The following is a 13,455-nucleotide window of genomic DNA, read 5'->3' as shown; positions in this document are numbered from 1 at the left end:
TGAATTATGTGTTTCTGATTTTCGTTTAGGCTTCAGCCTTCTATAATGTTTTCTTTCCCCTTTTTTATTATATAATGATTGAAAATATGAAGCTATTTTTCCAGTATTGATTCCTTGACTCTTTGCAACTCTACTTAGAAGTATAAAGAACTCCTGCTTCATAGATGGCAAATGCTTTTGTCTTCATAAAGAAGTAGATGAAGGAATTACTATAGAGAAGAGGATCACTTTTTGCTTCTTTTGGTAGTAAGATAATGAAAGCTGTAGGGGAGTGGAATAGAGTAAACAGTCTATTATCATCTTGACTGTCATTTACAAAAGTAGCTAAAGTAGTAAGAGATAAATAGGGAGCAGTCAAATATGCCTAGTGGCAATTGGCAAAACGTGTGTGTGTGTGTGTGTGTGTGTGTGTGTGTGTGTATGTATGTATATATATGGCAAAGCAATATTGTCCCTTGTGGGCTATCATAGAGGTTGACCTAAGTCAGAATCCTCTTGAGTAATGTAACATATTTTTAAGGTTTGCCTATTGATATGGGAGTTGAAAAAGTCTTTAAATTGATAGTCTCTCTTTTTCTCTTTGTGTATGCATGAATTTAAAATTAATTTGATCCTAACAGCTGTATGATACCCCTTTAGGTAATTAGAGACCTGGGCTATTGCCAGGCCTTGAATCATTTGTATGAAATTTGGTGCTGAGGTGAGGAGATGGAAGTGAGTAAGCTCATTACAGGGTGTTATGTCACTACCTACCTTGGTGTCTGGGTTGAATTTTGGACTTTTCTGTCAGAATGACAGAAAATAGCAATGACCACTTTGGCATCTTGTCATAAAGCTGAGAGGATCAATAGTGGGAGGTGAGGTCAGAGATGTAATGGTGGTTGGGAAGATGGTAGGGCAGATTATGTAAGGGCTCATACATAGATCACTGTGAGGACTTTGGATTTTACCTTGGGTGACGTGGAAGATACATTAGTCTGCTCAGGCTGCCATAAAAAAAAAACCATAGACTGGGTAGCTTCAACAAGAGGAAATTAATTTTCTCATAGTTCTGGAGGCTAGACGTCCCAGATCAAGGTCCAGCAGGGTCAGTTTCTGGTGAGAGTTCTCTTCCTCCCTTGCAGGTGGCCATTTTCTTGCTGTGTTCTCACATGGTGGAGAGAGCAAGTTCTCCAGTGTCTCTTCTTTTTCTTTTTGCGGTACGTGGGCCTCTCACTGTTGTGGCCTCTCCCGTTGCGGAGCACAGGCTCCAGACGCGCAGGCTCAGCGGCCATGGCTCATGGGCCCAGCTGCTCCGTGGCATGTGGGGTCCTCCCGGACCGGGGCACAAACCCATGTACCCTGGATCGGCAGGAGGACTCTCAACCACTGCGCCACCAGGGGAGCCCCAGGGTGTCTCTTCTTATGAGGGCACTAATCTTAACAGATTAGGGCCCTAACCTTTTGACTTCATTTAACCCTAATTACTTCTATAAAGGTCCTATCTCCAAACACAGTCACATGGTGGGATGGCGGTTTCCACATATGGGATCTGAGGGGACACAATCATTCAGTTCATAACAGGGTTTTGAGCAGAGTAGTGACATGATCTGACTATTAAAAGGATCACTGTAGTGCAGCATTGAGAATAGACTTATGAGTGGGGAAGAATGGAAGCAGGGAGACTAGTTAGAGGGCTATAGTGGTAATTAAAGTAAAAAATCACATGGTTCAGACCAACATGGTAGTAGTAAAGGTGATAGTGAGTAGAGATTAGATTCTGGATATATTTTTAAAGTAGAGCCAACTGAATTTCTTGTATTGATGTGGATGTGAAAGAAAGAGAGGCATTAAGTATGACATCAAGGTTGGTTTTTGGCTTGTGTAACTGGAGGTTGTCATCAGTTGAGATGGAGAGGGTTCAATTCAGGTAGAATAGTTTTTTGTTGTTTTTTTTGGTCACACTGCACAGCATGTGGGATCTTAGTTCCCTGACTAGGGATCGAACTGCAGAGTCTTAACCACTGGACTGCCAGGGTAGTCCTCAGGTAGAATAGTTTTGTGGTGGGTGTGAGGTAATGAATTTCAGAAGTTTAAGTTTGACTGTGTTAAGTTTGTTTAATAGGTAATTGGATCTCTGGGTTTGGAGTTCAGGAGTGAATTCTGGGCTAACAATATATATTTGAGAGTCATTACCTAATGCATGATATTTAAAGCCAAGGAGTGGCATGATAATTACTGAGGAAGTGAGTGTGGATCAAGAGTAGAAGACCAAGAACTAAGTCTGGGCCATTCCATTGTGAGAAGAGGTCTGGGTGAAAGGGAAGGACTAACAAAAAGGACTGAGAACACCCACCCAGTTGGAGGAGTAGGAAAAGCAATAGTAATGAAAACAGTGTAAGAAGAGAGTGATGAACTGTGACAAATGCTGCTGAGAGGCAAGAGAGTGAGAATTAACCGTAGCATTTTTCAATGTGGAAGTAATTCATGGTTTCCATGCCCAGTTTCAATGGAGGAGCCAGTTGGAGTGGGTTTGAGAGGCTAGAAGGGGAAGAATTGGAGACAGAATATAGTTATTATTTGAGACGTTTTCCTGCAATGGGAGTAGGAAAATGGGGAGATAGCTGTCAGGGGATGAGAGGTTAGAGTAAAATGGGAGAAATAACTGAATGTGATGAGATTGATTCAGCAGGGAGAGAAAAATTAATCATGCCTCAGAGGGGAGAGTTGCTGAACTCAGTTACCCTTGAGATAGAGAAGATGGGTCTAGTGCACAAGTATAGGGCTTGGCTTTTAGATTACAGCCATATTAGAGTTTTGAAAAATAGAATGAGCTGTCATTTAAGATGGTTTTAAACTTACAAAAGTCGTACATGTTTATGGTAGGTATTCAAACCATAAAAAAGAATGCCTAAAGTCCTATCCCCTTGAGGTAGGTGCTTTTCATAGTAATTTTGAGAAACTTTCCAGAAGTTTTTATACATATACAGATGTGTGACTAATCCTTTTTTATTCAAGTGAAAATTCTGTATCTTACTTTCTTAACAATTTATATTAAGAACATTTTCTCATTAACACATATAGTATTTTTAAAACCATTGTATATATTTTCACTGTATGGCTGTATCTTCATTTCTTTAGCCAGTTCCATGTTAATAGACACTAAGTTGTTTGTATTCTTTTGCTGTTACAAATAATGGCGAACTGGATATCTTTCGCCATATATATATTTCTGCACTCTGACATAAGTTTTTATCAATAGCATAAATTTCTGGAAGTTCATTGCTGGATCAAAGAGACTGTGTATTTTACCAGGTAACACACTCATCAAGATTAGATAATCTTTTAGGTTTTTTCAGTTTTAACATGCTGTGAATTTGGAAACAATGAATTAAATTTCATGGAAGTAATTATTTTAAAATGCATTTGTCTTTTTTGTATGTAGTCTCAAAAACATAAATATAAAGTCCTTTTCCGGGAACCGGATACCTGGTGGAAATTCAAACCAAAGGAACTTGCAAGGTAAAACTTGGAGTTTATCTAACGTGTTTTTAATTTCATGAGAGTGATAGAAAGTCCATCTAGATTTTTTTCCCCTTGTAAATAATGAACGAAACAAAATGTATTAGATTGCGGCTTCGCCACTTAAAAATTAATAACAAATTTTGTATTGCCTATAGGCTTTCTTTTATCAGTTTGTGAAGAATTTGTCTTTCTGTTCCTAAATTGTTAATGAACAGTCAGAAAAATTCCAATTGTCTTATATAGTCAGTACTTTATTACTTATTAATAATATAATGTCAATATCTGAAACTAGAAGAGATTCTAGGATTTGGCAAACCTGAACCGTGTGCTACTGGCAGGGACAAATTGTTGTAGCTGCATAGTGACTCACAATGCTGGACGGAAGTGAGGAGGTATAAATGGAAAAGGTAGTAGCTGTCCAGGTTTTTCACTACCCACTCTGCTTTCCCCCCAAGGTTATACTTTTTTCTCTGATTGTTTGACTTGGATAAAAATGTTAACTCAGGACATGGACATACAGTGTATTTTGTTTTGTGCTCTGTATTCCCTTAGAGATAGCCCTAAATTAATTTTGGTCAGGGTATTTTCTCCATGGTAATTTAAACTAATGTCAGTACTAAATAAAGGACAACCTAACTTTAGGATATTCACAATGTTGTGCAAGCATCACCACTGTTTAATTGACGAATGTTTTCATTACCTCAACAAAGAAACCCTGTATTTGCTATTAGTCACTCCCGATTCCCCTTTCCCTTGGCAACTACTAATCCGCTTTTCTGTCTCTATCAATTTACCTATTCCAGACATTTCCTATAAATGGGATCATACAATATGTGACCTTTTGTGTCTGACATCTTCACTTAGCATAATGTTTTCAAGGTTCACCCATGTTGGAGAATGTATCAGTACTTCATTCCTTTTTATTATCATTTTGATACATTACTAGATACATTACTAGATTTGGTTTTCTAGTATTTCATTTAGGATTTTTGCATCTGTATGAATGAGTGAGATTGACTTACAGTTTTTTCTTCTTTGCCCTGTCTTGCCTGGTTTTGGTATCATGGTTTTAGGTTCATAAGATTAGTTGGGAAGTATTTCTTCTCTTTTCTGAGTTTATGTAAGTTTGAATGTTTGATAGAATTTACTTATGCAACTGTCTGGATCCTTTGTTTTCTTTGTGAGAAGTTTCCATTGGAATTTGTCCATTACACCAAAGTTTTCAAATTTACTAAGACCGTTTATGGGACTTCCCTGGTGGTGCAATTGTTAAGAATCTGCCTGCCAATGCAGGGGACACGGGTGCAAGCCGTGGTCCGGGAAGATCCCACATGCTGCAGAGAAGCTAAGCCCGTGTGCCACAACGACTGAGCCTGTGCTCTAGAGCCCGCGAACCACAAATACTGAGCCCTTGTGCCACAACTACTGAAGTTCACGTGCCTAGAGCCCATGCTCCACAACAAGAGAAGCCACCGCAATGAGAAGCCTGCATACCACAACGAAGAGTAGCCCCCACTCCCCGTAGCTAGAGAAAGCCCACACGCAGCAACGAAGACCCAACGCAGCCAAAATATAAATTAAATAAATAAATACATAAAACGAAAAACTTTTTATTAAAACTCTTGTAGTATTCTCTTACCATTTACATCTCTGCTGCATCTGTACTTTTAAACCCTAATGTGTTTATGTGTATCTTCTTTTTTTTCTTGATTATTCTTAGCAGAGATCAGATTTTTTTGTTTTTATAAATTTATTTATTTATTTGTTTGGCTTTTTTTTTTTTTGCGGTACGCGGGCCTCTCACTGCTGTGGCCTCTCCTGTTGTGGAGCACAGGCTCCGGACGTGCAGGCTCAGCGGCCATGGCTCACGGGCCTAGCCGCTCTGCGGCATGTGGGATCTTCCCAGACCAGGGCACGAACCCGCGTCCCCTGCATCGGCAGGCGGACTCTCAACCACTGCGCCACGAGGGAAGCCCTATTTATTTGTTTCTATTTTTGGCTCTGTTGGTTCTTCGTTGCTGTGCACGGGCTTTATCTAGTTGCAGCAAGTGGGGGCTACTCTTCGTTGCGGTGCGCAGAGTTCTCATTGTTGTGGTTTCTCTTGTTGCAGAGCATGGGCTCTAGGCATGTGGGCTTCAGTAGTTGTGGCACGAGGGCTCAGTAGTTGTGGCTCGCGGGCTCTAGAGTGCAGGCTCAGTAATTGTGGCACACGGGCTTAGCTGCTCTGCAGCATGTGAGATCTTCCCGGACCAGGGATCAAACCTGTGTCCCCTGCATTGGCAGGCGTCTTCTTAACCACTGTGCCACCAGGGAAGCCCGAGATCAGATGTTTTATTAGCATTTTCAAATAGACATCTTTCTGCTTTGTTGATCTTTCTATTGTAAGTTTGTTTCATGTTTCATTCATTTCTGCTTCTTTTATTCTACTTTCTTTGCTTAAAAAAAAGTCTATTTTGCTTTATTTATTTTTTTTTGGCTGCATTGAGTCTTCGTTGCAGTGCGTGGGCTTCTCATTGCAGTGGCTTCGGCTCTAGGCACGGGCTCTAGGCGCATGGGCTTCAGTAGTTGTGGCATGTGGGCTCAGTAGTTGTGGCTCTCGGGCTCTAGAGCACAGGCTCAGTAGTTGTAATGCAGGGGCTTAGTTGCTCCACGGCATGTGGGATCTTCCTGGATCAGGGCTTGAACCTGTGTCCCTTGCATTGGAAGGCAGACTCTTAACCACTGAACCACCAGCGAAGCCCTAGGTCATTTTCTAATATGAGCATTTAATGCTATAAATTTCCCTAAGTATCATGTTAGATGCCCCTAGAATTTTAATATATAATATCTTCTTTTTATCATTTATTTTCTATTTTGCATTACTGTTACTTTAATTCTTTAACCCTTGGGTTGTTTAGAGCTACGTTTTAAATTTTGGAACAGATGGTTTTAAAATTTATCTTTTCAAAAAAATTGGTTTTCAACTTTACTGCAGTAGGTAAGATTGTGCGGTTTGTATGATGCTAATTCTCTGATATTTTTAAAGATGTGTTTTACTAGTTCATTGTCAATTTTTTATAAATGTTCATATTTGCTTGATAAGAATGTATAACAGTTATAGTATATTAATATATCATTAAATCATGCTTATTCTTTTGCTCGCATCTGTAGCTTTACTTTTCAGAAAATTTTGCTTGATGGATTAATGTTTAAGAGAGGGATGAGAAAATGTACTATGGGAGAGGTGTTGATATCTCCCTCTATTATGTTGATTATGTCAGTTTTTCCTTATAATTCTGCCCATTTTTGCTTTAAATATACTGAGGATATTTTTTGAAGTACATATAAGCTTAAGATTTTTATATCACTCTAATTGAACCTTTTATCCTTGTCTAGTAATTTTCTTTTATTAATATTAACTTTTGTTATAAAATCTAATTTGTCTAATATAAATAGAACTATACCAGTTCTTTTAGTTAGTATTTGAGTGTTACTTCTTTTTCTATAGTTTTCCTTTCAACCTTTCAGTATCTTTGTGTTTAGGTGTATCTCTTATAGCCAGTATGGCTGGGTTTTAAAAAATTCACTCTATCTTTGGCTTTTCATTGATAAGCTTAGTTCTTTTACAGTTATTTTGGGTATTCATATAATTGGTCTTGTTTCTTGCTGTCTCTCTCTGTACTTTTTATTAATCTCACCTTTTCTGTGACTGTTTTTTCTCCTATCACAGAAAATTATATATTTGACTTTTTTTCCTCCTGTCTTGCCTTTTTTGGATTTTTTAATTGAATGCAAATTTTCTTACTCGTTTTTTCCTTCTCTACTAATTTGGAGATTATATACACTTTTTAAACTCTTTTAGTGGTTACATTAAAAGTTTTATCATGCAGACTTTAAAATTAAACCATTTTCCTAGCTTTCCTCTTCACAAATGCAAGGACTTTCAAACATGTTAACTCTGATACTTACCTCCCTTCCAACTTACATGCTATGATTGTCTGGAATGTACAGATGGTGTTTTCACTCATGTAGTTATTTGTGCTGTGTGTAGTGCTTTGTGCTTAATTTTCCTTTCATTATAGGTCTTTCATCTGAGAATTTCCTTCTGCCTGACAGTTCATCTTTTAGGATTTTCTTTACATTGTAGACCAGTTTCATGTCAATCTCTCTTTTTTTTTTTTTTAAAAAAATCTGAAATTCCTTTTATTGTCCTCATTCTTATAAGATACTTTTGCTGGGTGTATATATTCTAGATTGATAGTTTCTGTTATTGATGATGACATTTGTCCATTATTATTGTTGTCAGGTGTAATTCTAATAGTTGGTTTCTTTGTAGATGATTAGTTTTTTTAAATTTCTAGTTGCTTTTAATATCATCTCTATCTTTGGTGAATGACAATATCAGTACTGTGTTTCTAGTTGTAGATTTCTTATTTATCTTGCTTAAGATTTGTTGGATTTGTGAGATTAGGAGATTGATGTCTTTCATCAGTTCTGGAACATTCTCAGCCATTTTTCTTTAAATTGCTTCTGTCCCACATACTCTCTCTTCTCTTTCTGGGACTTGGATTAGATGTATACTAGACCTCTTTGCTCTGTCCTCTATGTCTATGTCTCAACCTCTCTTTCATATTTTCTATCTCTTTGCTTCTCTGTCATCTGAAACCAGATAAGACTGAGGTATTTAAATATGAAAGCCAGATTTCCCCAGGGGGGCAAATGCTAATATTAGCCCCAGGATCCAGACACTAAAGTTGGATCCATCCTGAGATAGGAGAGTTTCAACTGGGATGTTTTCATTAAGACAAGACCCTTGAAGGACTAAAGCATACCATTTTGCCTCCTGGCAGATGCAAATTCAGATGCTGTATGAATGAAAGCACCCCCAGTTTAAGGCCTAAGGATTCCCATATATTAGATTCAACTAAGTGTGAGCTCATAAACAAAAACAAAGGAATAAGCTACCATGAATGAAAGCACAAATATAATGAACTTCATATTTGGACATCCAGAGACTTCAAATACTAAGAATGTTTTTTCTTTACTTGAACTTAAAATGTGTTAAAGTGTGTGTCTGCTTTAATTCGTATGGGATCCAGTTTTACTGTAATAGGAGTGTCCTTTGGCACATCTAGTCTGCTGTACTGGCATAAGTGGAAGCCTCTGTAGTGGAATTTTTTTAGTCACTAGTTAATAATTAATCAATTGAAATGATGGTCATGTTCGTATGAGATTTTTTTGGCAGAGCTTGAGAATAACTTCTCTTAAAGTTATTAAGATCTGCTGTTTTTTTCCAAGTTGATGAAGGATGTTTGGAAAAGATTGTATGGCATGATTAAGAAAATGGTAATTTAGGACATTCTGAATAAAATGAAACTTAGAATCAGATAGTTTATATTGTATCATAATAAACCAGTTTTGATATTTTTATATATTAGAAATGTATCATTGTTTCTCTTAACATTATATGAGCCGATTTTTAAAGAACTTAATTACCAATGTTCCTTCTACCCTTTTTTTCCCCTGGAATTTTTAGGCGTAATATTCATGGGATAAGCAAAGAAAAAATAACAAGAATGTTGGAACACTATCAACGTTTTGTTTCAGTGCCCATAATCATGAGTTCTTCAGTTCCAGAGAAAATGGAACGTATCGAGTTGTGTGCATATTCTTGTGACAGAAGTATTAGGTAGGTTAAAGTCTCTATGTACAGAAATTCAATTTAAAAACTTAATTTTAAAAAATCTGATAATTTAGGAACTTCTAAAATCATTGCCAAATAACTTTAAAAAATAAGGTAGGCATTTGTTGTTTGTAGGGTTTAGGTATAGTCTTACCTGGAGCAGGATATATATGGTTAGCAAGAGAAGTAAAAGTTTATGTGGGTGATGACATACATGGGGGTTTCATTGTCTTTTGGTTTATGTAGGTCCATGTTTACACTATGAATACTCCTGCCTTTATTTAACTTGCTGCTATTCCAGTATTTATCTGTTACCTTATCTACCCCCTATTGTTATTTTGTATATAGTCACATTACTTCTTAATTTTCTTAGGTATTAATAAAAATACTCTTTCAAGCTAGTATTGTAAAAATGTATTATGCATGGTATACTTTTACTAAGTAATAACAAGTCACAGCCTTTTGAAAGTTTGTAATTCAGGATAGTACTGATTATGTTAAAAACGTTTAGGATACATAAACAATTGAATAAGTAAGTGAGTAAAGAAGAGTCTTAAATATAAATAAAGTTCTGAATTGCTCACATTTTTTGATGATTAGGGATGAGAGACCCTTTTAAAAAGGAGTTGGGAAAAGAAAATTCACAAATGCTCTTTTATTGAGGAGCAGTATTGCAAAGTGGTTAAGAATATGGGCTCCTTAGCTGTATTTCCTGGCTTCAAATCCCAAAGCTTTGTAATCTTTGACAAATTATAAAATCGCTCTATACTTCGGCTCCTCATTTGCAAAATGGCAATAATAACACTTTGCTTATAAGGATCTCATAAGGATTATGAATTAATACTTGTGAAGGACTTATAATAGCATCTGGTATATAGAAAACTGAATGTTAGGTGTGATTTCACTTAGGAAGGCTTCATGGGATAGTTGGGACTTTGAGAACCCCTGCAATAAAGAAAGAAAGGAAGATGAGTTGTTAAATAAGGAAAATGCACTGAAGTTGAAAGTATAATGATTCGGCAAAAGTGCTCTGAGTCTGAAATTAACATCGAGGATGGCTTTAAAAAATTTAGCAAGTGACATCTCAAATGAGAGCTGTCCTCCCTTTCTCTCATTTCACTTAATTGTGCAGATCACGTTGGTTGACTCTTTGAGACTTTGTAAATCAATCTTAAGCATTTTCCTCTGCAGCAAATGACAGGTGGTATAGAGGCAGACCTAGTTTCACATATGTTAAGCTTAAATAGGTTGGAAAGGAGCTAGGGAGGTGTCCTCTTCTGGGAACAAATTTAGAACCTTAGCTTTAATATTTAATGGATAATAAACACCTTAACTGAAAATCTCATGTTAATTATTCAATTTGAAAAAATCTGAGTGCTTCTTGTATGCCAAGCGTTGTGCTAGGTGTTGGGATTACAATAAAGCGATGTGTTCATAGTGTATTAGGGAAGGATCAAGTGTCTCTCTTTCAGTTGAATGATTCTTTAAATCATAATATTAATGGCAACATTAAGAGATTTCCTTATAATACTTAAAAACAAATCTTACAGCCCAAGAGACAATGAAGATATTGCCTCTGAAAAAGAAGAAAATGTTTTATCCTCGTCTCTGAAGCATCCAGAGTTAATTGAAGAGAAGAAACATGATGTGACCAAAGAAAATTTGTTACCTGAGAATGTTACATGTCTCCCTAATGCAGATTTAAACAACGGAAAAAAAGAAATAAGTGGTATGAATCCTAACATTCAGAGTGCTTTCATTCACGAAGCTCCAGACATTTATTTTTCTGATTCTGAAAGCAAAGAACGAGCAACAGACAAACATGAAAAAGAAGAGCCAGTAGAAATGGCTCCTGAAAAAGAGTGTAGTAAAACCAGTGCAGATAGTTTTGTAGAGAGAATATCACCAAGTATTTGCTGTGGTGGAAATAATCAAGAAGACTGTGGTCTTTCAAATACTGTACCACTTCAAAATGAAAAATCTTCATCTAGTGAAACGCTGGAAGAAAGAGCAGGAGTAAAGAAAAAAGCCTTTGGAAAACAAAAAAGTAAATCAACTTCGGAAAAGTTCCCAAGACAAGAGCTGTCTTTTGTTGGTGACTGGCCAGTTGATAAGTCTATCGGTCAGAGGACAAAAAGGAACCGAAAAACTGAGAAAGCTTTATCTATACACAGTGACAAAAAGTATAATTGCCCTCAGTCACATAAAGTATTAGACAGTAGTTTATCTGTGAGTATAGATTGTATCCAGCCACGAGGATCTCCACATGAACACGTAGAGGATGACAGCAAGTCACAGTGTGATGATGCCTCAGAATCTTTCAATAGCTGTAAATCTGGTACTTATAAAAATACTGAAAAAGACTCATTTAACATTGTGGGTGACTGGCCTTCATCTGATTCTTTAGCTCAGAGAGAGCACAGATCAAGAATGCCAAAGGCTGGCTTAAATGAACCCAACCTAGAATTTGGAACTAACAACAGTATGAATGAAATGTCCTTATATACAGCACGTGAGGCCTGTTGGGGCACAAGCCCTGAAGAACTAAAAACGTTGGGTAGTTCTACTCGAGGAAGTTCTGAAATGCTGCCCAATGAAATGACCTGTGAGAATAAAACTTGTCCAAGTAAAAAGATTCATAGGCAACACACATTGTCTCTTACTTTTACCAATAGTGTGCCAGCTGCTCCTGGAGGAGTGGGACCACAAACTTCAGCTGAATTTCAAGAAGAAAAGACTAAAGAAGTCCCTGGAATAGAAGTAGGCAAGTGTACTCAGACTGAACCACAGGATTTTGCTCTCTTATGGAAAATAGAAAAGAATAAAATTAGTGTTTCAGATTCTCTGAGAGTATTAACAGGAAAATTAGATGGATTTAAACCGAAAGCTTTCAGTATTAACACAAAATTATATGTTCAAGAAACAATTCCATATAGGGTAATGTATGACAAAAGCACATATGTTGAAGAAAGTGAGCTTACCAGTGCTGATGAATCTGAAAATCTTAACATTCTTTGTAAACTATTCGGATCGTTTTCATTAGAAGCCCTAAAAGACCTATATGAGAGGTGTAACAAAGATATTATTTGGGCCACGAGCCTTTTATTGGATTCTGAAACTAAATTATGTGAGGATACTGAATTTGAGAATATAGAAAAGTCATATGATGAAACACAAATTGGGCCATTTTCTCTGGGACTGAATTTGAAGGAAATTATTAGCCAAAGAGGAAGCTTAGAGGAGTCTAATTCTTCTGTGCCAGAATTTAGCCATGAAATTGGTATCAGTAACACTAATGTACAGTCCACCTGTAATTCAGAAAAGGAAAGCTTAGAGCAGGCAGAAATAAGAGCTGTAACTACTGAAAAACCTGGATTAATAACAGGTATATTTCCTAATGTAGATCTCAAGAATAATAATGAAGTACTTCCTAATAGTCAGGCAGAACTTTCAGGTTTATATAATGTTAAGCAGCTTTTTCCAGGCACTCTAAAAGCTACTACCACTAAAAATGTGAGTGAAATGGAGAAGAATCCAGAAGTCACTGAGATTGGAGACAGTATAAATTCTTCTTTGAATTTGTCTGATATTTTAAATTCTGTGTCGAGCACTTCGGATCTTGAATTACATGAAGAAATTTATTTTACTGACTCTTTTGACATAAATAAAAGTGAAAATCTTCCAAAGGATTATGTGAAATTTCCAAACACAGAAGAATTTATGAATGAAGATGAACAGGAAGTGGAAAAAATTCTAATGGCAGGGAGTGCTTTGTCAGCTGAAGTTACTGAAGAAGATAAAACTGAGATGTTGAATCCCACGCCAGTGATGGCCAAATCGCTGACCATAGACTGTCTGGAATTGGCATTGCCCCCTGAACTGGCTTTTCAGCTCAATGAATTATTTGGCCCTGTTGGTATTGATTCAGGTAAGGAAAAAGTAAATTACTTATATGTATATCTTTGTGTAAGTAGAATATAGATAGAGGGTCTAGTTCAATTTTAAAATTTTTTTATGTTACTAGAAGTGTAAAAGTAATTTGTGTTGCCTACCTTATTATTTTTGACATAGTGTGTTTGTAGAAGATTTTTAAGTATATAATTTGAAGAAATAGAGAGTATTTAGATGGACTTTGTATTCATCTTGTGCATATACTGGAAGTTTTCTCTGGTATTTACCTCATACTTATTTGCACAGATACATCTTTTTGAATCCTTTGCTGCTACTCCAGATACACTTAAGGCAAGATAATTCCTTAGAATACGCCTACTGGAAAGTCTTGACTAATG

General features: G+C 36.7%; 1 protein-coding gene across 8 annotated transcripts in view; it reads left to right on the top strand.

The window, feature by feature from the left end:
- The window catches only part of N4BP2 (NEDD4 binding protein 2), a 90,914-nt gene that overhangs the window by 43,419 nt on the left and 34,040 nt on the right, over positions 1 to 13,455 (top strand). For all 8 annotated transcript variants that reach the window (XM_029234864.1, XM_029234860.1, XM_029234863.1 and 5 more), the window contains 3 exons: positions 3,425 to 3,501; positions 9,020 to 9,172; positions 10,717 to 13,094. In XM_029234864.1, the coding sequence (XP_029090697.1) occupies positions 3,425 to 3,501; positions 9,020 to 9,172; positions 10,717 to 13,094 (2,608 nt within the window). The remainder of the gene's footprint in view (positions 1 to 3,424; positions 3,502 to 9,019; positions 9,173 to 10,716; positions 13,095 to 13,455) is intronic.

The sequence above is a fragment of the Monodon monoceros genome, unplaced genomic scaffold, assembly GCF_005190385.1.
Source record: "Monodon monoceros isolate NGI ecotype Baffin Bay Population unplaced genomic scaffold, NGI_Narwhal_1 Super_Scaffold_20, whole genome shotgun sequence".
NCBI lineage: Eukaryota > Metazoa > Chordata > Mammalia > Artiodactyla > Monodontidae > Monodon > Monodon monoceros.
This window is presented reverse-complemented; position numbering and strand designations above follow the sequence as displayed.